Source organism: Eublepharis macularius, chromosome 8 (assembly GCF_028583425.1).
Source record: "Eublepharis macularius isolate TG4126 chromosome 8, MPM_Emac_v1.0, whole genome shotgun sequence".
NCBI lineage: Eukaryota > Metazoa > Chordata > Lepidosauria > Squamata > Eublepharidae > Eublepharis > Eublepharis macularius.
The window spans coordinates 122,544,390-122,569,488 of record NC_072797.1 but is presented as its reverse complement, the minus strand read 5'-3'; the positions used below and the strand labels follow the sequence as shown (position 1 = coordinate 122,569,488).

Sequence of the window (25,099 nt, the reverse complement as noted above, 5' to 3'; positions counted from 1 at the left end):
GTGACGGAAAATGTTTCCGCGTACATCTTTTAAAACCATTATTTCAAATCCTGGTTAAACTGGAGCCCTTGTTCATATTAACCGTGGTTAAGGTTGAGGCAATGTCAAGAGATAAGGATGTGGAAGATAGTTGCTGGCTAAATTCATTATCATTAAAAAGAGGCTTGTTTTTAGGTCTGCTCTGGTACAGTGTCTCTTCATCCACCCTGAACCTGCTGGTATGGGGAGGGCGGAACAGAAATCGAATATAAATAAATAAACTCATGGTGAAATTTCTCTGTAAATTCCATAAGGATACTTTTATCAGGGTTCAGCTCTGGGCTTTAGGAACGCTATCAGAATTTGAAATTATAGCAACTTAAAGAATCATGAAATTACCTTTTTAAGAATCTTGTAATCTAAAAACAAGTTTTATGATTCAATTTCAGCAACTGAAATATTAGATTCCAGGGCTTGGATCTGCACTGGGTATTTTTTGTTGTCCTTGCTCTGTCTGTCACCATTCTATTTGCATTGGTGGGTCTCATGTCACAGATTAAGGGAATAATAATAATAACATTCAATTTATATAACTTTATGCCCACTCAGAGCAGTTTACAAAGTGTGTTGTTATTACCCTCATGACATGGGGCTGAGAGATCTCTGAGGGAGCTGTGACTGACCCAAGGTCACTCAGCTGGCTTCAAGTGGAGGTTCTCCAGATTAGAGTCTTGCCACTCTTAACCATACACGAAACTGTGTCTCATAATTCCCGTAGACAGGCCTACAGGAATTGCGATGATGCAGAATTCTCCCATGCCGTATTTTTTTTTCTTTTCCTACAATTAGAACGTTGGAGAAAATGCGATGCAGTCATGTGCCTGGGGGCTGTTGGATAGTTTATTGTGTATATTTATTAACGATGCACATTTAACTCTTTGACTGATGCACATTTAACTCTTTTCCTTGCTCCATTTAACTACTCCAGAGTCTTATGAATACGAATAAGGAGGAAATGCGGGAGCTGGCTGCTCTGTTCTATTCAGTAGTTCTAACTACTGTGTCAGAAAATGAATTTAAAACATCGGTTCAACAGCTGATAAAAACAGCTAAGGACAATCATGTAATTTCAGTTATTTTTACTAGTTTGTTATTTTATATTATATTTTTTAATAATAATGAAACATTTTGGGGGGAAAGACAGCTAAGGTGAGGGGACATGATAGAGGCTTATAAAAGTATGTTTGCGGTGGAGAAAGTGACTATAAAAAATTTATTCTCCTGTAATACTAGAACCCAAAGGCACCCTATGAAATGGCTGGGCAGTAAATTCAAGACATACAGATGGTAGTAGTTCGTCAGTCAATGAGTAATCAAATTGTGGCATTCACTGCCAATGGACGTAGTGATGGCTATCATTGGAGCGGGCTTGAAAAGGGGATTAGCCATATGAGTTGGGTTCAAAACATGTTAATTCAACAGGGCTTCATAGTTGTGGCCCCACCCCATGCCTTTTGTAGTTTTCTGGGTTCTCTGAATATCTGAGGGTTGGGAGGGGGCCTTTGGGAGTTATGCGGGATGTAGCATAGAGCTCTGCAGTTGAAAGGGAATTCATTGGAAACAGGGCCGGATTGATGGGGGGGTAGGGGGGGTAGTCTGCCCCCGGCGCCACCAAAGAGGGGGCGCTGGGCGTAGCTGCCATGCACTGGGAGCGCGGTGGGGCTGGCGGCAGCAGCACAGGCGGCTAAGCGGAGGGCTGTGAGGTCATCCGCGCCATTCACTTGTCCTGCTGACAGGGCGGCTGGCTTGCCACGTGCGAAGGACAGGGAGTGCGCGGCAAGCTGGCGGCCTCATCAGTGGGGCAGGTGAATGGCACAGGCGGCCTCCCAGCCCTCCACTCAGCCACCTGCGCTGCCGCTGCCAGCTCCGTGGCGCACCGTGCGCTGGGGCGGCTGGCTTGCCGCATGGGCAGCACGCCTCCAGGCCCCTGCATGATGATGTCACAGAAGTGACGTCTGGCAGAAGAGATGCCAGTCTTGGGTTGCCCTGGGCACTGGCAACCCTAGATCTGGCCCTGATTGGAAATTGGAGGAACTCTTCCCCCAATTCATAAGTAAAGGACTCTTCCTTTTGGAACAATGTCTGTCTAATGACTAAAGAAAAAGGAGTTTCTGTGCATTTCTTCCTGACATTTGTTTAAATGCATATCAGATATTTTAAATACACTTAATTCTATTTTTTAAACTTTCTTTTCCATTTGACAACAGTTGCTAATGCTCAAACAGAACAAGTTTTGTGTGCCACCGTTCACTTATCCATAGATCTTGCCTTGTGCTCTGTTAATACTTCCTTAGGATTGCTAGCTCAAAAGAGCAAATATCTATCCTATTTCACTGAAAAGGTAGAAATGGTAGCCCCATTGAAACCAACTGGAATTTTGCCTGTCAGTTCGTTATGAATTCCTTGCAGAATTACTTGTAGCAGTCTAAATGATGTTCTGTCAATCTGTGAACTGAATTTCCTTTCTGAGATGTTGGCTGTCTACCTGTAGAATCTGGAAATGCAACACGGATCCTTGATGGCTCTAGGATTCACAGTAGGACGGTATTTGTCAAAGAGGAAAGCCGGAATGGTAGAACTGCATGACCTCGAACAGCCAAATACTATTGTTGTTCCAGAGCAAGATGAGCTGATCAAGTCAACAACTGGGGCTATAGGTCAGTCTGCACTTTTTTTTATATTGCTTGTTTTTTTGACCCTCTCATGAAGTCTGTCCCAGTTATTGGAATGAAGCTTCTCTCTTGTCCTTTCTCACTGCCTTTCTCCTCGTGTGCATTGTTGGCAGTCTTGGGAAGTTAGCCTGCAAAGTTCTCATAACACAGTAGTGTGCTTCTCCAGCATACTGATTGAGAATTGGTGCGATGACTTGCTCTACTTAAAATCCAGCATTAGGACCCCAGTCCAGCATTAAAACATAGACCATAAAAACAGACCACTTGACAGCTTAAAATAACAGTTTCCAGACTAAAATAGTGTTTTTTAAAAATCAACTTTGATTAAAAGCTTGGGTGAACAGAAATGTTTCAGTGCCTAAAAGAAAGAAATGTAGGTGCCAAGCAAACGTCAAGAGCAAGATGCCCCCACTGAAAAAGCCGTGTGTCTGCCACCTGCTTTACCTCTGAAGGATGGAGCACAGAGAGCAGGGCTTGTGAGGCAAATCTTAATTGGTGGGTTGGACAATATGGGAAGAGGCAATTCTTCAAGTATTCTGGCCCCGAGCCATTGACAGTACAATCCTAAGCAGAGTTACTCCAGTCTAAGCCTATTGATTTCAGTGGGCTTAGACTGGAGTAACTCTGCTTAGGACTGCACTGTTAGCGCATAAGAACAAGCACTTTTAATCGTGTCCGGAAACAAATGGGCAACCAATGCAAATCTTTCAGAAATGGGGTAATATGATCACTGTACCTTGTGCCAGACAATAGCCTGGCTGTTGCATTTTGGGCAAGCTGAAGTTTCTGGACCTTTTTCAAAGAGCAGTCCCATGTAAAGTGCATTTCGGTAATCTAACCTGGATTCAATCAGAGCATGGATCACTGTGGCCAGATCACACTTTTCAAGGAACGACTGTAGCTGACATATCAGCTGAAGTGATAAAAAACACAACGTGCCACAGAACAGATCTGGGCCTCCAACTGTAGGCCAGGATCCACCATGGCCCCCAATCTAATCAAAGGTAGGGTAACGTGTCTCTGTATTATTGTAAAGAAAAATGTTTTTAAAGTTCTGAGAGGTAGTCCACTCTTTAGAGCTACATCTCTCTTCTTCGGGATGTTGTATAGAATGTCTTAGATCGTATGTTAAATTTTGACTTAAAGAAGGGGCTGCAAGGTTTGCCAACCTCCTCTCTTGCTGCAAACCTCCAATTCACCTTCTGTTCCTCAGGTTCCCCTGTCCCCCAGGAGCAGCATTTGGGGGGGCATTTGGGGCTGCAGCGCGGGGAGAGGAAATCCTGTTCTGGTGATCAAAATGTCTCCTGGCAGCAGAGATTCATAGTGGGATCCAAGCCAGTGTTCCATGTATACTTGCACGCACACGCTCTCACTATGAAGCCTTACTGCTAAGTGACAATAGATTTATTATTGAACCTCTCTTCTTGAAAAGAAGTTGGTTTATGCTCCAAAATACCACCACCAGCATCTAGTTGATAGAACAGATGCTGAAGGTATAGAAATTGGTCATTGCTGATCTAAGATAGTGATGAAATAAGACTCCATCAACACAGGAAGAATGCTCTTTTAGTCCAGTGTTGCTTGTAGTCCAGTATTTATTCCTGATCCTACCTACTACTTCAGAAGTCTTACAGTGCAGTCCAATGCAAAGTTACTCCAGTCTAAGTCCACTGAAATCAGAGAGTTTAAACTGGAGTTAACTCTGCATAGGAGTGTTCTGTTAGCGTCCTTTGAGGCTCCTTAAATGTGAAATGGTTTTTAAATGGTGGAATTCAAAGCCAACCTTTGCTTTTTCCGTAGGTTCCTTTTTAGATAGTACATCACCTCTTTTGGCAATAGCTGCTTGTACAGCACTAGGAGAGATTGGCAGGAACGCCCCCCTACCCATCCCTAATGATGGTACTGGATTCACAAAGCTCCATCTTGTAGAAAGCTTACTAGCCAGGATCCCTTCTGGCAAAGAAACTAATAAGGTAATGTGGTTTTGTTGTGATTCGTTCTTTCTTATTCAGACATTTGAGAAGCTGGAGCCATATATCCAATGTTCTCTTAGAGAAGGAATGCATACAAGGTTAAAATCTTGCTTAACTAATTAGAGTAACCCAAACACGAAAAACGTTTATTCATTGCTCAGTGACCTGTCTCACCCAGAGGCAGGATCTTGACACTGGAGCAAGGCCTATTTTACTTGTTTACATATTTTGTATGCTGGTAGCTTGAATGTATGCTCAGAATAAGATTTTATGAAATGAGGCCTAAACATTATTTAACAGGAGGGTGGACTCTGTGGCAGCATACCCCACTGAGGTTCCACCCCCCCAAATCTCTAGGAATTTTCCATCTTGGAGTTAGCAACCCTTTCTGCTTAAGGGCCCACATATATAGGAACCCATGCATAAAAGTTCCAGTTCTCGAGATCTGTTAACTTTCTCTATTGCAGCTCAGTCCTGAATGCTTTTTTTAAAAAAAAATATTTTATTAAAATAGAAAATAGCGTTAGACTTTAGAAAGAATAGTCCTGATTGCTTTTGAACATTCAGTCTAATAGTGGAAGTTAGTTAAAGGGCTGGTTTGAATGGGGTTTTTCACAATAGTTATCCCAAGCTGTCTGTGTAGTGATATCCACGTCCTACCTTCAAAACTCACCATTCCTACTCATGCCCAAATTCCAAGTGAATATTTACACATTCATCTTTTTTACTCTTTTTGATCATCACTTCACTGCCTCCCATACTGTTGAAATCTATATTGTTAGCTCTTTGGAGCATTAACCTGCCTTTCTAACTTGCATTACTGTGTGCAGTGCCAAGGATAGTGATTGGACTATATAATTATCCAGTGCTTTAACAAACTGTGAACATATATTAGATAAAACAAAGGACAGACTCTGCTTACAGGCTTACTGTCTGCTCGTGCATTGTGACGGTGTTCCACGTGAATGCATATTATGATGTCTTAGCCCTAGATAGATGTAAAGTACCCTGTCTGGACAAGAGAGGGGAGAGGTTGGGGTAGAGCCTCTGTTTTGCATGGTTCCAGGTTCAGTCTCTTGACATCTCCAGTTATAAAGGACCAGGCAGTAGGTGATGCGAAAGGCCTCTGCCTGAGACCCTGGAGAGCAGCTGCCAGTCTGAGTAGACAGTACGGACCTTGATGGACCGATGGCCTGACTCAGAACAAGGCAGCTTCCTGTGTGTTCCGATGTGCTCCATAAAGCAGCATTATATCAGTAATGGTGTTCACTCTAACCATAGTTTATTTTAAACCACAGTTAGTAACTGTGATTAGAAGTGGGTTTGCAGACTTAGGCTGGCCATGGTTAGAGGTAATACTTACACCATGGTTATCGGAGAAAATAGAGCGAAGGGGACAATTCCATGCACATGAGGCGTGGAGAAAGCACATGAAAAGATAGTAGTAAATCAGAAACACTGTATTTGTGTTGGTTTCTATGCAGAGTTTGTAGCTGGTAATGTGCATTTGATGTACTTTACGTTGCTTTTGAAATTTTCTGCCATGTTCAAGTTGGATCATGAGCTCTGTGGTATCTTGCAGATGAAAGAACGAGCTATACAGACACTTGGCTACTTTCCGGTGGGAGATGGAGACTTTCCTCACCAGAAACTACTGTTGCAAGGATTAATGGATTCCGTGGAGGTAAGGATCCAATACATTCTGTGAACATAAAGAAGGTTTCACTGAAAACACGTATTCAATACTGTGAGCTACATTTACCACCTTTAAAATGCATCTTTAATTTTGCTTTTCACATGTCCCTGATTTTGTATATTTAATGAGCAAAGTTTTTAGAAGAACATCATCTGCAGTATATGTTTTTAGAGTTCCGATCTGGCTTCTCGGTTGAGCCAGGAATGTACAGGTCTAACTGGTTTCATATGCTTCGTTTCTTTCTTCTGAAGCCAACTAATAGTAATTAAGTGGTATTTAAATGCATGAAGCTGGATGAGGGTGAACAAATTGAAGCTTAATTCTGGCAAGGCAGAAGTTCTCTAGGATAGTAGAATGACTGGCCAGAAACGTAAGAGCGATCCTACCTTGGATGGGGTTACACTCCCCTTGAAGAGACAGGTTCACAGCTTGGGGATACTGCTTGAGGCAGCCGTCGCTTTAGAAACCCAGCTGGCTGAGGGGGCTCAGAGCCTGTTCGCCCAGCTTTGGCTGGAGCATCAGCTGCACCTTTTTAATTTTAATTTAATTTATTAGATTTGTATTCTGCCCTCCCCACGACAGCAGGCTCAGGGCGGATCACAATTTACACACAAAGTTAAAATTACATCAGATGGTTGATACCATTTAAGACCATAAATTAAGAATGTCCCAAAATTAAGATCCCTCCCTCCTCTCTCTCTCTCTCTCTCTCTCTCCCTCCACAGCGGCACAGTAAAATGCACTAAACATAGGCACAGGGCACAACTCTGTAGTCAGCACTAGAGCATTAGGAAGTATTCAACAGATGGAGATGGTTCAATCAGATTTAGCCACAGCGATCCATGCCATCATTACATCTCATCCGGACTATTGCAGTGCGCTCTACTTGGGGCTACCCTTAAAGAGTGTTTGGAAGCTGCAGCTAGTGCAGAATGCTGTGGCTAGACTGCTAGTTGGACCCAACTACTGAGACCACGTGATCCTGATATTACAGTAACCAGGGCTTTTTTTTCTGGGAAAAGAGGTGGTGGAACTCAGTGGTGGAACTCAGGACCGCACAATGATGTCACTTTGGGTCAGCTGGAACAAGGGGGGAGTTTTTTAAAGTTTAAATTGCCCTCCGCGAAAATGGTCACATGGCCGATGGCCCCGCCCCCTGAGCTCCAGCGGCACAAAGGGCAATCTAAACTCCCCTCTGTCTGGAGATCAGGAGGCGGGGCCACCAGCCATGTGACCGTTTTCAAGAGGTGCCGGAACTCCGTTCCACCGCATTCCCGCTGAAAAAAAGCCCTGACAGTAACCATGCTGGCTTCCAATCCATTCTCATGCCCAATTCAAGGTGTTGGTTCTCACCTTTAAAGCCCTGCATGTTTTGAGACCAGGGTATCTGAAGGACTGTCTTCTTCCATACATTCCTGGCCAGGAGGTACGATCACAGGGAGAGGCCCTTCTTTCTGTCCCATCAGCCAAAGAAGCTTGGTTGGTAGATTCATGAGAGGGATTTTTTGGTAGCAGCCTCACAACTGTGGAACAGCCTCCTCAGGGAAGTGCCCTTGGCCCCCTCACTCTTAATCTTTGGGAGGCTGCTGAAGGCAGTTATATTTAGAATTGCATTCAATTTATAATAATAACAACATTTGATTTATCTTACTATTCACTGATTATTTTATATAGTGATTTTAAGTTGAGGTTCTTAGGGTTTTTTTTATGTTTGCTGTAAGCCTCCTTGAGTGCCGTAAGGAAGAAATGCAACTAACAAATGTGTTAAACAAATGAATAAATAAATGTGTGTATGTAGTACTTTCAGTGTCATTAGCACTTCATGTATATTATCAGTATCTTTACAACAATACTATAAGGTAGACCAGATTATTAAACCCAGATTCTAGTTGGGGGAATTGAGACTGAGAGAGTGGCTTGCCTAAGACTATCTAATGAATTTTTACGGACATGGTACTTGAAGAGCAATCTCAGTCCCTTTGGGAACAATTTACAAGCAATTTACAAGCAGAGTACCCGGGACCTTGAAGAGTATGACAGGAGACATCCAGGCAGTGTATCGGGGCGAGGGACACTCGGCAGTGAAACGTGGTTGGTCCAAACAGTAGAATGGGTTGACGGCTTCTTCTAAACAGCTTTGAAAACCTCACCCGAGAAGCACGTGCTGTCCTGGTTCCGTCAGCATTCAATAATAGCTGGAATTGGTACCGTGTCTAAGGGGGAAGTACCAGCACCTTCTCTGCTTTTTTCTTTCAGGCTAAGCAAATCGAACTCCAGTTCACAGTGGGCGAGGCTATAACCAGTGCCGCAATAGGAACCAGTTCTGTAGCCGCCCGCGATGCGTGGATGGTGGCTGAAGAAGAGTATAGCCCTCCTGCGGGTAGGTCTGAGTGTGGGCAGGTCTAGGAAATGTGTGACTCGGGCAGTTGTGTGCACCGTGTGTTAGATCACTTATTTCCGTGAGTAAGTAACAGGCTAATACCAATGGGAACGAATGACCTCTGTACACACCCCAATCCTACCTTCTAATCCCAAATGTTTCAAACCTATCCAGAGGTAAGCCTGAGTCATGGAGATTTTATTCATGATTAATAGGTGGGAAAAGCTGCAAGTGAGCATTGCCAAACATCCAAATAGATGTTATTTGGGCCTTCCAAGTTTGTGCTCTCCATGCACAGAGGCACGGAGTAGATTATGCTTCGTTTTTCAGCTCATAAATGTGCATTTGGGGTGAAAGAAGATTTTAGTTAGGCAAAGCTTGGTTTCAAATTGAGCGTAGGCTTAAGAATTGGCTGAAGACTGAATTATTTAAAAAATAGAGCATTTGAGTATTACTCTGGGTAGGGTTTTTTTTTTTGAAGAATGGCTTGATATTGCATCTGATTCAGTGAGCCTTAAGCCTATGTTGAGTTGTATTCATGAGTAATAACCCCTTTCACTCAACATGCAAATTTCAAGTTGCAAACTCAGGCATAATCTGGTGTAGAAGGCAGGACAAAAAGGCTTCAGTGGCCTTAGGGAACACTGTAGACATGCCGCTCTTGCATGATCCAGCCCCACCGTTTGAGCATGTCTGAAACTCCTGCCAATGACTCCAGACTCCCAGTACAGTATTCAGCTGCTCAGGTCCTGCTCAGCTCAGGCCTGATTTATTCCCCCAATCTATTTTCATGGGGAAGTGCTGTAGCTTTTCCTATGCCTATGTAAATGCAGTTCAGACAGAGGCCCTAGTTCTGAATAACTTGAATCTAATAAGGGCTGGTCAGCGTCAGTTTTTATTTTATCTGTAATAAACTTGTCTGAGTTCTCTCTCTCTTTCCCTCCTCCCCGTTTCTTGAATTGCTATAGATGTGAAAGTTAATGATGTCGTTCCCTGGGTCTTGGATATCATTTTGAATAAACATATCGTCAGCCCCAATCCTCACATAAGACAAGCTGCCTGCATCTGGCTTTTGTCGATGGTGAAGAAGCTGAGCACCCACAAAGAAATTAAGGTAGGAAGATGAACCAGTATTTTCTCTTTTTATTTTGCTCGGATTTGGGATTCTTTGTGTGTGATCACGTGTGCGTGTGTGTGATCTCTTCCTCCTTTCTTCCCACCTCTTGTCCTTTTTATGCCTTTTCTCCATCTGGCTTTTCTGTTCTTGAAACTGCCATATGTTGCTGGACAAAAAAGCACAAAAGCAGAGGGTCCTTTTGGCTTTTATGGACAAGCAGCTTTTCCCAAAGCTCACACGACTGTGTAAAGCAGTGATATTTTGTGGCTCAGGAACCATACGTGGTTCTTTGACATGTCGCCTGTGGTTCTTTTGAGCATTGTTCCTCAGTACAGCTCATGAAACATGGGGCAGGGTACGTAGACAAAGCTCTTGCCTGGTGGGGCTTGTGGTTGACAGGCGGTTCCCACCCTGAAACCCAGAGGAGCGGGCACCGAACTTGGTGCATTTTGATCGTGTGCATCTAGTATTTGATTTTTTAAAGTAAATTTGTCCTGGAATGTAAGACTTCTTTTTATTCTTTCCCCCCCTACTCTTGTAGTCTCATCTCAAGGAAATTCAAAGTGCATTTGTGTCTATTCTGTCTGATAGTGACGGTAAGTAGAAGTTGCATTTATACCTTTTGATTGAACTGTGCAGTTCCTCATTAGAAATCCAAGTAAACATTAGATAATGAAGATGGAAGGAAAGGTAACTTTTAATGCAGTTGGTTATTTTATTATTTTAATTCCAGTGTGAACTTATTTCGGAGATTGTAAAATTTAATATTGAGTTCAGTGATACATAATTGTTACTGATGCATGGTATTACTGGAATTTGGATTCAGAATTTCGCCTCGTTGCAGGTTTTTGGTCTAAAGCTGATCCAAGTAAAAAATTGTTTAAATGTTTATTTCCAAACTCAACACAACGCTTCAGTCCCGCATAAAACATGTTTGGCATTTAGCAGTACAATAAGATTAAGTATCCATTGTAGCATTAATGGATCCTGCTGAGAATTAGCTAGTCATCCTAAATAAAAAAGTGGTTTTAAAAAATGAGCTATTCAAATACTAGTATGCCGTGCTTTAATTGCACTGGTGGAGAGGCAACAACTGTTGATACTGTTTTCAGTAACTAAATACAGGAAATAGATGACAGCTTTTGTTGTGTCAATGTGTTAAACAGAAACATTAACTGACCACCAGGGCTACAAGTTACAGCATGACAGCGGAGGGGGAGACTTGAATACTGTCAAAGATGATTTGAAATTTTTTACTGCTACCAAACACCTGGCTGTAAATTTAAGTGTAAAATAGAAAACTGACTTACTTCGTCACCTGTAGAATTTTGAAAAGTTCACTCCATGTTTATGCTTCTCCTGTGCTGTGGCTGTCTAGGATTGTGTCCCCGTTATATTCTACAAGAAAGGGAATTCTCGATGAGCATTGGGAGGGGGGTGGAACTCATATATCCACAGTACGTTCCTTTTACTGGAAAGAACAGGAATTCTGCCTTTAGTCTGGAGAAACATGAGCTAAGAGTAAGCTAAGAAATATGGAACTTTGGATTCTGCCATTTATAGTGCCATCCTAAGAAGAGCTACAACTTTCTCAGCCCATTAACTTGAATGGACATAGAAGAGTGTAACTGCTTAGGATAGTACCACCACTTTACTGGTTTGTAAGGGCAGTCTGTATCTTTCTGCTGGCTGGTTTATGCATTTTCTGTTTGAGGGCTAAAATGTTTTGAAAAGGCCATTCTCAGAAGCAGGGTTTTTTTCTGGGAAAAGAGGTGGTGGAACTCAGTGGGTTGCATGCTCCCAGGACCAATGATGTCACTTTGGGTCAGCTGGAACAAGGGGGGAGTTTTTAAAAGTTTAAATCACCCTCGGAGAAAATGGTCACATGGCTGGTGGCCCTGCCCCCTGATCTCCAGACAGAGGGGAGTTTAGATTGCCCTCCACGCCGCTCCAGTGGTGTGGAGGACAATCTAAACTCCCCTCTGTCTGGAGATCAGGGGGCGGGGCCACCAGCCATGTGACCATTTTCAAGAGGTGCTGGAACTCCATTCCACTGTATTCCGGCTGAAAAAAAGCCCTGCTCAGAAGTGACTAAAACACCTTCATATTTGTGACCGTCGTGTTTCTCTGTACCAGTGCCTTTCCATTTTGCCTGATGAAGAATGCTTGAATAATTTGCTGTCTCATATCTTTTCCCTGGTTTATTGTCCTTTCAGCCTTCCTCCGTGGTGGTCCCCTGCTCCACTTAGTCAGTTCTAGAAAGATGCTGTATACTGTTAAATTTTAAGAGCTCTTTCCAGAAAGAAGTGAAGGTGGTGGTGGCGGCGGTTTGATTTTCTGAACTTGTTTTGAGAGTTTCTGTATTTTTGAACTCTAATGCTTGGACCAGTTAAGAATTCAGTACATAATAAAAAGGTGTTGTGGTTTCTTACAAGTAATCATTTGTTTTTGTGTGGGTGTTCCTTCTAGAACTTAGCCAAGACGTTGCTTCAAAAGGGCTTGGTTTGGTATATGAGCTTGGGAGCGAACAAGATCAACAGGAATTGGTCACTACACTTGTCGATACTCTAATGACTGGGAAAAGGTACCTGTATATCCCTTGTTGGTGGGGTACATGCTTGGGTGGTGCATGTGGTGGAAGGAATGACTGAAGCAGTTGAACAGGCATAATTTTGAACATAATTGTTTTAAATATGAAGGTTTGTTGGGTGGTGCGCTTTTTCAGAACTCGTGGGGCCTTATGTCTATGAAGTCACTTCTAAGTATTGACTCTTTGCTTCCTGCTTGGATGGAAATAGTCTTCCCTAAAGTAACCCAGTCATCTGGGAGCTCAACCCAAACATATTTATTTGCCAGTGAGTCTCATTGTATTTAATAGGGCTTACTTCCTAGGCTCTTTAGGATGGCACACTAAAGTATTTGGGTATTGTCTTTTCCAAGTGGAGTGGGTAGAACTGAATTATTTTTAAGCTCCTTTTTAATCATGTTGGTATATGAAGTGGGTGTATGCCTGAAACAGGACCCTTTAGAGGTAGCTAAAAATCTGGTAGGGAAGGAGCAGTGGACTGAATCCAGGCCCTCTCCCGCTCTTGAATGGAGCAAAATTGTAGCATTGTAGATAGTGTTTTGTGCATGCAGCCCTCACTGTTATAGAGGAGACCATGCTTGCAGGACCGGTGAGCACATGTGGTTTCCCACCCACCTGGGGATGAGCATGCAGAAGCATCTACTTCTGCACACGTAGTATCTTTAGCTAGATTAAAATACAGCAAGTGTATGCTTGATAAGGCTCGGCCACTTGATAAGGTGGATATGACACTCAGATATTACACCTGGCAGACAGGCCTGGTGGGTCCTTTGAAAGAGCAGGATGGGCAGGTGGCCATAACCCTGCTCATTACCCATGTCTACTTTCCAGGCTGCTGAGAGCTTTCACAGGTCCCCAGTCAAAGATTATGTTGGAGCCTCCTTCCTCCCATCAACCCCGTACACCCTGTACATCATATGCAAATATATCACATGTCTTGCCTAGCTCCATTGACTCCCAAGGATGATTGAGGATCCTGGAATATTGTCCCACAGTCTGTAAGAGTGGGGCTAAGTGATTCTTATTGGTACCAAGAATCATCAAATCACCGGCTGTCGGGATTTTTCACATAAAGCATGTTTCCTCCCCTTTAGAATCAGGCATGAAATGACCGGGGAAACCGTGGTGTTCCAAGGATCTGGCCTTGGCAAAACTCCAGATGGGTAAGCTCACCAATTAAATCATATTTTTTTGGATTAACTGTTTGGGGTTATTGCTATTTTTTCCCCCTAGAGCAATAGTTCCACTCATTCTGAAACTTTTGATTATTTTAGTGGATTTTATTGTGGAATTTCCCCATTTAAGTTGTGGGGAAAATATGCTGTCACGGGACTGTTTTAACATACCTGCTGTGCATAACAAATGTCCAGAAGTAATTTAGGATACACTCTGTAATAAATGTCCGGTGTGTGTTAGCTTTCTGCAAGTCTTTCCCCCCAAAATCTACATTAACTTTTTGTTTTTCTTTTCCCAAGCCAGGGTCTCTCTACTTACCAGGAGCTTTGTTCACTTGCTAGTGATCTCAACCAGCCAGACTTGGTGTACAAATTCATGAATTTGGCGAATCACCATGCAATGTGGAACTCTCGGAAGGTAATGCTTCAGTAGCTATTTCACAGCAAATAGCAGAATGAAATGATTCAAAACAGTGTAAAGGATTGGATCCCATGGACGGAAGGGATCTCTGTCCACAGAGCATGACTTCCTTGTCTCCCTCATCCTGCTGTAGCCAAAAGTGCTGCTCTTGGGGGATGAATGAGCCTCCCCCCCCAGAACAGCGTGATGGGAGAATTGGAGGGAGGAGGAATCCCCCTCCCCATACACAGTATTACTCTGCGGCATCCAGTGGAACGTGTGTATTTCAGAGTAACCTTGAAGGAATTTGACCTCCTGTTCTGACTGGTGCTCTAAAGCCCAGCCTCATAGGATCTATGCACTTGGAAAGACGAAATAGCCTGCCTGTTTGATGGCAAAGGAACAAAATCAACCCCTGTAGCCTGAGCTATGCAATTCAGACTGCAGAGTGCTCCCGCACATTCTTCCTCCATTCTTTATCTGCACATCCTACCATTCACAAATGATAGGAATTTTGTTGCTATGAAATATTTTCTAATGATCATCAAATCCTTTCCACATAATCCGTGTGGAATGTGTGTATGTTAACTTAAATGGGTATCTTAGTGGTTGGCGTCAATCATTTTTATTTTTGTGTTTTCACAGGGAGCAGCTTTTGGTTTTAATGTGATTGCTACCAAAGCCGGGGAACAACTGGCTCCTTTTCTCTCCCAGCTGCTTCCCCGCCTCTATCGCTACCAGTTTGACCCCAATATTGGGATTCGACAGGCTATGACCAGCATTTGGAACGCACTGGTGACAGACAAATCTGCAGTAAGTGCTTCCATTCCAGTGTCGTTGCTGAGGGCTTTTGTTAGCCTGTTGCACATTAGAGTTCTGCATGGCTTGAGATTCTCTTAAGGAGGAGAAAAACTCCAGGTTGGAGAGCAACAAGATCTGCTTACGTGCATGCTTATTGAATAGTTCCCTGACTCTTGTTGCCTTTTATCTTCAACTTTTTTCCCCCGATCAACCCCTCTAAATCAAAATATGGGCAGTATTGCCTGTCTTCCTTCCTGGTTTTACTGGTCAAAACTCAGGACAGGCACTGAAGCCCTGTGTCCAGCCACTAGAAAATGTGTTCCACCACCTCTTGCGTTTGTGAGATTTGAGCAGGTAGTGCACATGTACCTTCGGGTGTATTTTTTGCAATTATAACTTCTATAAACATTTTCTTCTGCTTTCTTCTCCTTCTGTAAATGATAGCCAAGATTCTCCTGCTGAATTCCATACTTAACCCCACATTCTGCAAGTTTTCTGCACTTCTGTAGACCTGCAGCAAGCAACCCTGCAAGTCTAGCTAGAAAACAGTCCCCCTCTTTTCAGAATGAGAGGAGCTTTATGTTTAATTTGAATGTCTCTTTAGTACAGGTGATCAGTTTATGGTTGGTTAGGTCAGTGACTGCCCTGACCTGGATAGCCCAGGCAAGACTGATCTCGTCAGATCTCGGAAGTTAAGCTGGGCCAGCCTCGGTTAATAATTGGATGGGAGACCTCCAACGAAGAACAGGGTTGCAGAGGCAGGCAATGGCAGACCACCTCTGTTAGTCTCTTGCCATGAAAACCCCTCCAGGGGTCGCCATAAGTCAGCTATGACTCGATGGCGCTCTCCACCACCATCAGGTCAATGACTGAAGTGGCCGTGGATTTTGAGCACTGCCCCCTTCCCTTTGGAAGGTATCCACATAAAAGTTCTGAAAGTCTTGAGAAGTGAATTTGATGCACTTCAAACATGAGCATCACATTTATAGTGTAGTGGGGATATTCTTTTTGATAAAGTATGTTGCATACATTTTTTTTTATGCCTGAGTGCTGTTGATGTAAGAAAATCATTGTGAGAATAAGCCCTGAGTTGTTTCTTCTGTTTGACACATTTGTTCATAGTGGCCTCTTCTTTTTTGTATAGAAGTTCTTAGATTGTCAACTTTCATTATTCAAATGGAATGAATTTGGAGGCATTAATCTATGGGTCACATTTCTGTGCAGTCGCAACTTCGTAATTGGCTCATTATGTAATGCATCGGTACTGAGCTGTGGCTTTCATAGATATTGAAAGGCTAATCATTTCACAATTGGTTTCCTTCTTATCAGGTAGACAAATATATGAAAGAAATCCTTGACGATTTAATAAGCAACCTTACCAGCAGCATGTGGCGAATTCGAGAGTCCAGGTATTGCTGAAACTGTTTGCTGTGATTGAACAGTGTTGCTTTTGGCAAGTCCAGAAATGCACATGTAACTTCCCAGGATTAAAGTAACCGATGGATAGAAATGTAAGAAAGAGAAGACGAAGGTTCTTGAACTGAAATTTGTGTCTACATCCCACTGAAAAACTGGTTTGTACAGAAGGGGGAAAATTCTATGCTGACTAACTAAAATTCAGACTTTGACATTGATCACTAATAATACATTAAATAAGCTGCTATATAAAATAGGAGCCAAAGAACTGCATGTTGTATTGGCTTTCTGAGACTTCCCTTTTTGTGACATTTTCCCATGCTGCCATGAAAAACTACTCCCAAACCTCAGGAAACCCCGTTAACAGTATGATCTGGGTAGGGTATGTGTGTGTGAAAGAGGGAGTGAATAAACTTAACCATGAAGATCAGTCTACCTGTCAGTCCTTCCTGCTCCACAGGATTGTTGTGAGGGTGGTGAAAACCATGTATACCAATGTGACCTCTGTGAAAGAAGGGGATGCGATAAAAACATAGTATCTAGTTTTGTAGCTGTCATCAGAAGATGAAATTGTAGAACTGCTTGCTGTATATCAGGAACTTTTGAGTTCTAGCTGCAGAATTTCAAATGTCCCAGTTTGAACAATTGGCGAGAAATCTCTGAATGCATAATCAAAGTGTCCTAACCTTCCCATTCTCCTAGTTATAGTGTATTTTACTATAGTGTAATAATATTGCTTTCCACAGCTGTCTAGCACTGAATGACTTGCTAAGAGGACGATCCTTGGATGACATTATTGATAAGCTTCCAGAAATTTGGGAGACTCTCTTCAGAGTGCAAGATGACATTAAGGTACTTTTCCTTCTTCCACTGGAGTTGCTGGGAATCCCCCCCCCCCAAACAGGCCTAACAGAAGTTTAAATGGAAACAGTCTAGATTGGGGGGGGGGGAGAGACACCACAGCACCCAGCCCCGGCACTATTATGCTTATCACATTCAGAGATTGTACTAAAATGAAAAAGCATATACTGCTTTTCTCTCCACTGGAGACCCAAAACACCTTATGACTTCATCTTCCCGTCCTTCCACCTTTAGGCGAACAGGTCCTGGCTCTTGTACATGCCGTGCCATTGGGCTCTCACTGTCTTAATGTTAAACAGCCTGACATGCTGAATTTTGTGTTTCTTGATCATTGAGGGGGTCTTTAGAGACACACATGATTAATACTTGTAAGCCCAAGCTCACAAAATCTTGGTTTGCACAAACCTACACAATTGCAGTAGGTTTTTTGTACCCGTACAGCTTGTTGCTGAGTTTGAAGCTGCACTTGGTAAAAGAACAATTAGGATTCTCTGTCTTCACCCAAACCTTTTTCTTGAAACATTTTTTTTTGGCTGGTGGGGAAATGTGAACTCTATAAAAACACTGTGTTTGCAGTCCCCTGCCCCTGCCCCTGAGGCAGCCCCTTTGTGAGTTTCCTTTCATGTTGGAGCTCCTTTTGGATCCTGAGCAAGAAACTGGAGTGAGTTAGAAACAGAGCAAAATATATATATTGTGATAAAGTGACTTCGCTTATGCTGGAAATTTTAAGCAGAACCAAATTCCCCTTCCCTCTTTTGTTTTCCAGGAATCTGTTCGAAAAGCAGCTGAATTAGCCCTGAAGACTTTAAGTAAGGTAAATTTTACCATCCAGAGCAATTCTTCAATTTAACCTGGAAGGATGATTGGGAGAGAATACCAAAAACCGTGGTCTGGTGACATGTGACCTGTGCCGGCAGGTTTTCGACCTTTTCCTTACCTACTTAGAGGGATTTCTGCTTTAGCTCTGCCCCCCATTTGACAACGCCTGAACCACCCAATTGTTGTTTGCAGTCCCACTCTTAGGGGTTGATTTGCAATCCTGGATGCCAGTTTGGTGTATTTTATTTTATTTATATTTCAATTTATATAACGCCCATCCTCAGGGGCTCTGGGCGGTGAACAAGTTAAAATCAATAAAAACAAGAAAACAACAATACTAAAATCAACATACAAAACAATAATGAAATAAATTAACAAGGTGCAGTGGTGGGGAGAACCCTCCCCCACCCCAAAGGTGGGAGGCCGACATGGCACTGCCCCCTTCAATCACCGAACGCCTGGCGGAACAGCTCTGTCTTACAGGCCCGGTGGAACTATAATATGTCCCGCTGGGCCCGGGTCTCCATTGACAGAGCGTTCCACCAGGCTGGGGCCAGGACTGAAAAGGCCCTGGCCCTGGTTGAAGCAAGGCGGGCTTCCTTAGGGCTGGGGACCACCAGTAAACATCCGCTGATTGAAGCGGTCTCCGGGGAACATACAGGGAGAGGCGGTCCCGAAGATATGCCGGTCCCAACCCGCTCAGGGCTTTAAAGGTAAGAACCAATACCTTGAACCTGATTCAGAGTGCAGCTGGCGCAGGACAGGTGTGATATGTGACTGGTAGGATATACCAGTCAGGACCCTCACCACCACATTCTGGACCAGTTGTAGTTTCCAGATCAGGCCCAGGGGTAGCCCAGCGTAGAGTGAGTTACAGTAATCTAGCCTGGAGGTGACCGTTGCATGGGTCACTGTAGCCAGGTCCTGGGGCGTCAGGTAGTGGGCAAGTTGCCTGATCTGACGAAGATGGAAAAATGCAAACTTGGCAACCACCGTGACCTGGGCCTCCATCGACAGGGAGGCATCCAGGAGCATGCCCAGACTCTTCACCACTGGCAAAGTTGCCAGTGGTGTCCCATCCAGGGCAGGGAGCTGGATCCCAACATCTGGCAGCCCCCATCCCAGCAGCAGGACTGTAGCGGTTAAGAGCATGGGACTCTAGTCTGGAGAGCCAGGTTTGATTCCCCTGCTCCTCCACTTGAAGCCAGCTGGGTGACTTTGGGCTAGTGACGGCTCTCTGGAGCTCTCTCAGCCCCACCCACCTCACAGGGTGTTTTGTTGTGGGGATAATAATGACATACTTTGTAAACTGCTCTGAGTGGCCATTAAGTTGTCCTGAAGGGCAGTATATAAACCGAATGTTGTTGTTGTTGTTGTTGTTGTTGTTGTTGTTGTTGTTGTTGTTGTTGTTGTTGTTGTTATTTTGAAGTAATGCCTTATTGTGGTGCAGGCCTGAGTAAAAGCCACTAATTGACTTGAGCTCCATGAGGGGAAGAGCGAGTGTGAGAGCACTGGGGCTCTTTCGTGTGGCATCAAACCATGATTTGGTATTCCATCTGAAATACCCTGTGTGTTCATTTTAACGGGTTTCTTCTTCACAGGGACATATATTTTAATTCAAGCAGCAGGAGGTCCCATTTGAGCATCTTTTTTGTTGTTGTTTTGAGGTATGTGTGAAGATGTGCGACCCTTCTAAAGGAGCTGCAGGCCAAAGGACGATTGCTGTACTGTTGCCGTGCCTTCTTGATAAAGGAATGATGAGTACAGTTACTGAAGTACGAACCCTCAGGTATGTTATTTGTGTGTGTTTGTATTCCGCCTTCTGCAGCTTTTTGATTTGCACACATTGGGGCATATTCATCTGGAGGAGGACTCCCCCCCCCCCCCCCATTTATGGCCTCTCCTAGCTAAGGTGACATAGATAATCTCGCTCAACTCTGTTTCAATAAATTATTTTTACCAAGCACAATGCTTAAAGCTTGCTGACAGAGAAGCCTGTGAATATGGTGAGGAGTCTCCAGGTAGCTGTAACAGCAACACTTACCATGAAGAGACAACTTCCAACCCTTTTCCGTCTCCCCACAGCAAATAATAACAACAACATTCAGTTTATATACTGCCCTTCAGGACACCTTAATGCCCACTCAGAGCAGTTTACAAAGTAGGTCCTTATTATCCCCACGACAGACACCCTGAAGTAGCATCTTTGTTGTTCCTCTTTGCTGCTTCAAATCCCAAAAAAGCTAAGCTGTATCAGAGGAGGTTAGTGTGAGTGGGAGGCAGTGGAGACACTGAGAGAGTTTTGGAATGGAGTGCTCAGAAATTCTTGGCCATGTAGTTCTCACGAAGAATTTTGTGTGTTGGGCTTCTGTTTGAGTAATCTCAATAAATGGGAAGAGTTACGTTGCCCCTTATTTTATGGCTTGCTTCTGTTGCAGCATTAACACACTGGTGAAGATCAGTAAAAGCGCTGGGGCCATGCTGAAACCGCATGCTCCCAAACTCATCCCAGCGTTGTTGGATTCCCTGAGTGTGCTGGAGCCCCAAGTGCTCAACTACTTGAGCCTTCGCGCCACAGACCAAGAGAAGGTAAGTGTCAAGGACTCGCCTTATCCACGAGGGGTTCTGGTATGGAGGCTGAAAGCGGAACACACAAAACGGCAAGGGAGTCCTCACTTTGAGGGTAACAGTTCACTGTCACCAGCCTCTCTGACTAAACCCTCAACTGTGGAACTGAGAGGCAAGTTTCAAGCCGTACCAGGTTTTAACCAAGAAGACAGCCCTGCAAGGTAGGACACCTGCAGGCTGCATTCCAAAACAATTATCTGGGTGGTGGTAGCAAGTAGGCCAAAGTGCTGGATTAAGATTGAAGTTTTCACATTCCCAAAGAACATACAATGATATACTCAGAGGAGTTTATAAACAGAAACGCAAAAGGGTACAGACATAGAAATGTGCAGGCAGAAGGAAAAAACTCAACAAAACTAGTTATTTTATCCTAGCACACTTAAACAGACTTTCATTCTTCCAGCCAGAAGTTACCTTTCAGGCTAAAGTGAAAGAGACCAAACAAGTTTCCAAAATCTCAGAACCCAGAGCCAGAAATTCTGGGCCGATGCTAGTCCAAGCAAGCAGGATGAGGGCACAAAAGCAATGAGCAGAAATCCTTTAGCAACCACACAAAGTCAAAGGAGATCATGGGGGGAGGGGAGGGGCGAACTAGAAAGAAGACCCTTGCTTTATCCCAAACTGTTGCAACTGGCCTGATCCTAATTAGCCAGTCAATGACAGTGGACATATTCTCACCCAAAATCCTTTACTAGGATGATGCAAAGTAGATGCAAGACCTTGAACCTATGATCTCATTGCACCTGTATGATTCAGTCCCAGCTCTGAAACGGCAAAGTCACAATGACATCTGTCAGACCCAAAGCCAGAACTGAACGTTTAAAGAAACAAAAAACACACTGGGAGTGATTCCGCACACATTGGATAACGCACTTCCAATCCTCTTTATAGATCATTTGGAACGGATTTTTTCGTGTGCGGAATTAAAAATCCACCTCAAACAATTGATAAAGTGCATTGAAAGTGCATTATCCAACATGTGTAGAATCAGCCTGGGACAAGGCAGTTTCTTTACAGTAAGTGCAGCCATTAAACCCTGCATCGAAGATTCATTGCTTCCTATAGGTAAAAGAAAATAGGCACTAGTGGTTATGTGTCAGACCTTTTTCCAAGGCAGCAATCCAATGTGCTGATAGATTTATAAAATCAGCTGGGGATAGCCCAGTATTAATGTCGCTTTATTCAAAATGTCCGTTGAATTTGAATGGGCGTAAGATGAATCTCAGGCACTTCTGAGTTTAGCATTTAATGTGAGATAACTCCCACTGCTTCTTTTTAATCCTGTTCTTGGACCCTCTTCTCCTCTCTAGGGGTTCATAAAACCTTGTTTTCATTTGAACATGTTCACCTCAACCACTGGATGCCTTTTTAACTCTAGTTTCTAACAGTATCCCTGTGTGTCTGTGTTTGTGTGTGCACGCTCACACTCATGATGTCTTTCAGGCCGCAATGGATTATGCAAGACTCAGTGCCGCTAAATCCTCTCCCATGATGGAAACCATAAATATGGTAGGTAGCTTGGTTGAAAGCAGGGGCCTTATTTCTTAGTGCAAAAAGGTCTCTTAAAGGCGATCGTTGTTTCTTAATTTAATCCTTCAAATGATAGCGATAGATAGCAGAGTATGAGATTTTTATTCATGCTTTCATTTGAGAATCTGAGCCTGCTGTTGCTGGCAGGAAAAGCATTCAGCCCTAGGATGGACCCACATCCAAAGCTAGGAAGATGATGGCTTACGAAACCACTTCCGACTAGCCTCGTTGATTTTTTCTGTGCCATCAAGGCACAGCCGAGTTATGGTGATCCCCTGGGTTTTCAAGGCAAGAGACTAACAGAGGTGGCTTTCCACTGCCTGCCTCTGTCTATCAATCTTGGCCTTTTTCGGAAGTCTCCCATCCAAACACTGACCAGGGACAACCTTGCTTAGCTTCTGAGATCTGACAAGATCAGTCCGCCTGGACTATCCAGGTTTATACCGGTTAAAATTGTAAATCACTCTTGAGAATTTTGAATAGAAACATGGAATAAAAATGCTGTAAATAATCTGTGATGAAGATCTAACAGTTCTCTAGATCTGGAGGGAGCCGAAGGAGAAAAAAATAGTCAAAGCCCCCTTCAAAGGAAATACAAGTATCTACAAGTATCCCTTTCTTGTAAGCAAAGAGAGAGACTGGAGAGCTGTACTGTATGAATGTTTCTCCTCCCCACATCAGCATAGTAAAACTGGACTGGGGAGGACTGAAAGAACACCATACGACCTTCTGGCATTAGGTGGTGTGATGGCAATAGCCACTAACCCAAAGAACATGGAACCAGGACCGTGCAATTAAGCAAGTTCACTGTATCCTCATTCACAAGGAGGTTGAGGTCTAGCCATGAGTCTTCATTCTCTGTGTGATGTCAGTAGAAAGGAATGCAGATTTTAAAAGGCGCATCCAAGCAATGCTTCCTTCCCTGTCTCAGCGCAATAACTAGTTCTTATCATAGAATCACAGAGTTGGAAGGGGTCATACAGACCTTCTAGTCCAACCCCCTGCCCAATGCAGGATGAGCAGGACATCTGAACGTCTTTTCCATTCCCAAAGCAGCTGTGCTTAGAGAATGGATGAATCAGTAGCTATATATAGCCTATAAAGCATTTCTACACAACATTCTGTATAAAAGTGGATAAAAGGGAACTCTGGAGGGCTAAGATTCAGAAAGTTTATTGAGCAGTGGGGAGTTCTCCCACTTCCCCACAGCATCGTGGTGCTGCCTTGAATCTCCCAAATTTCCTCTGAGATCTTTGTGGCAATGTTTTAGGAAAGATGGCAGCAAAGCGCAGGTGACACCCACATGGACGGCAAAGTCCAGATCTTCCTAGTTCTCCATCATCAGAGGGTTTTTTAAAATAGGCAAATTAATATCATAACTTTATAGCTTTGTAACATTAGCTGTCTATGACGTTCCCTGAAATCTCAGCTTTCAATTTTTTTAGAAAGTAAATCTCCAGCCCCTTTTGTTACTGAAAGATACTTTCCCCATTATAGTTTCACAATGACAAAGGCTGTCCTGGTGCCCGCCAAGGGTTCTTAGAAATTGGGCAGGGCCAGGTGGTGCTTTTGCACGGAAAGGCTTCTGATCGGCCATTGGGAATTTCATTGGCTGTGCAGATTTTTAACAATGTTGCTTTGGCGGCAGCTGCCACCACAGCACAAGGATCTTCACTGTGTGACTGAAGAAATGCCATTTTGTGGCTGGCTGCACCTCCTGCAGCAGCCATCTTGTGGCTGTGCCCAACATATTGTGTCCCCACCACCCCATTCGCCTGCACACTTTGCTTCCAGTTGATACTCTAAATACATCTTCACTGCATTGCAAGGCAAAGTGGTTGATAAATGGAGTGCAGAAGCAGCAGGCTCCCTTGTAAGGCACACGCTGTCCCTCCACTGCTTTGTAGTTAATCGGCAATGCCCTATGTTTTCCAGGGCCTAAATCTGCTTCCAAATGACAGTGTGTGCTCTCTGCTGTCAAGTTGCCTCTGACCCGTGGCGACCCTACGAATGAAAGACCTCCAAAACGTCTATCGTTAACAGACTTGCTCAGATCCTGCAAACTGGAGGACGCAGCTTCTTTTATTGAGTCAAACCATCTCGTTTTAGGTCTTCCACTTTTCCTAGCATTATTGACTTTTCCAGAGAATCTTACCTTCTCATGATGTGACCAAGTATGATAGCCTCCGTTTTGTCATTTTAGCCTCTAGGGAGAATTCAGGTTTGATTTGATCTAGAACCCGCTTACTTGTCTTTCTGGCTGCCCATGGTATCCGCAAGACTCTCCTCCAGCGGAACAGAAATAGAGTCTGAATTCTAAATTCAGCTTTTCAGTGACTTGCACACACAGACAGAGAGCAGAACCACAAGTGACAAAAGGCACAGGTTGGACACTTGTCAGCTTCCCTCAAGTTTTGATGGGAAATGTTGGCGTCCTGGTCTTGCAGCTTGGCTCTCCGACTGCTGTCCAATGGACTTTTCAACTGTCACTTGTCCAACATTCCGCCAAGCTGCCTACATTTCACATCAGAACTTGAGGAAAGCTGACAAGTGTCCAATCTGTGCCTTTTGTCTCTTGTGGTTCTGCTCAGAGAAATCTATTACAATAAGCAGCGCAAAGAAATAGAAGACAACAGACAGGAAGATCATGAGATCTGAGAAATCAAAGGGAAGTTCAAGCCACGGCTCAGGATGCTGAAAAACCAGCTCAGAAACTCAATATCTGATCAGGACAAAATAAAGGAGATCCAAATGACTCGTTTGGCCCGAAGCTTTGTAGCTCGCAGCTTGTTGTCTTTATGTTGCCAGTCCTTGCGGTGCTTTAATTTTCATCCTCTGTTTTTCTGCAGTGCTTGCAGTATTTGGATGTGTCTGTCCTGGGGGAGCTGGTTCCTAGGCTGTGTGAGCTGACCAGGAGCGGAGTCGGCATTGGGACTAAGGTAATGCTTGTACTTCCAAGGAGGCATTGACGGAAGGAAGGAAGGAGACAATATATAGAGAGATGG

At 43.7% G+C, this 25,099-nt stretch overlaps 1 protein-coding gene across 3 annotated transcripts in view; it reads left to right on the top strand.

The window, feature by feature from the left end:
* Window positions 1-25,099, top strand: part of ECPAS (Ecm29 proteasome adaptor and scaffold) — an 86,425-nt gene that overhangs the window by 38,407 nt on the left and 22,919 nt on the right. For all 3 annotated transcript variants that reach the window (XM_054986319.1, XM_054986318.1, XM_054986320.1), the window contains 18 exons: window positions 968-1,102; window positions 2,531-2,696; window positions 4,512-4,684; window positions 6,267-6,368; window positions 8,637-8,760; window positions 9,729-9,874; window positions 10,419-10,473; window positions 12,347-12,461; window positions 13,559-13,627; window positions 13,940-14,057; window positions 14,685-14,852; window positions 16,170-16,249; window positions 17,003-17,108; window positions 17,884-17,931; window positions 19,604-19,725; window positions 20,375-20,525; window positions 22,008-22,073; window positions 24,944-25,033. In XM_054986319.1, coding sequence (XP_054842294.1) covers window positions 968-1,102; window positions 2,531-2,696; window positions 4,512-4,684; window positions 6,267-6,368; window positions 8,637-8,760; window positions 9,729-9,874; window positions 10,419-10,473; window positions 12,347-12,461; window positions 13,559-13,627; window positions 13,940-14,057; window positions 14,685-14,852; window positions 16,170-16,249; window positions 17,003-17,108; window positions 17,884-17,931; window positions 19,604-19,725; window positions 20,375-20,525; window positions 22,008-22,073; window positions 24,944-25,033 — 2,034 coding nt within the window. The remainder of the gene's footprint in view (window positions 1-967; window positions 1,103-2,530; window positions 2,697-4,511; window positions 4,685-6,266; window positions 6,369-8,636; window positions 8,761-9,728; window positions 9,875-10,418; window positions 10,474-12,346; window positions 12,462-13,558; window positions 13,628-13,939; window positions 14,058-14,684; window positions 14,853-16,169; window positions 16,250-17,002; window positions 17,109-17,883; window positions 17,932-19,603; window positions 19,726-20,374; window positions 20,526-22,007; window positions 22,074-24,943; window positions 25,034-25,099) is intronic.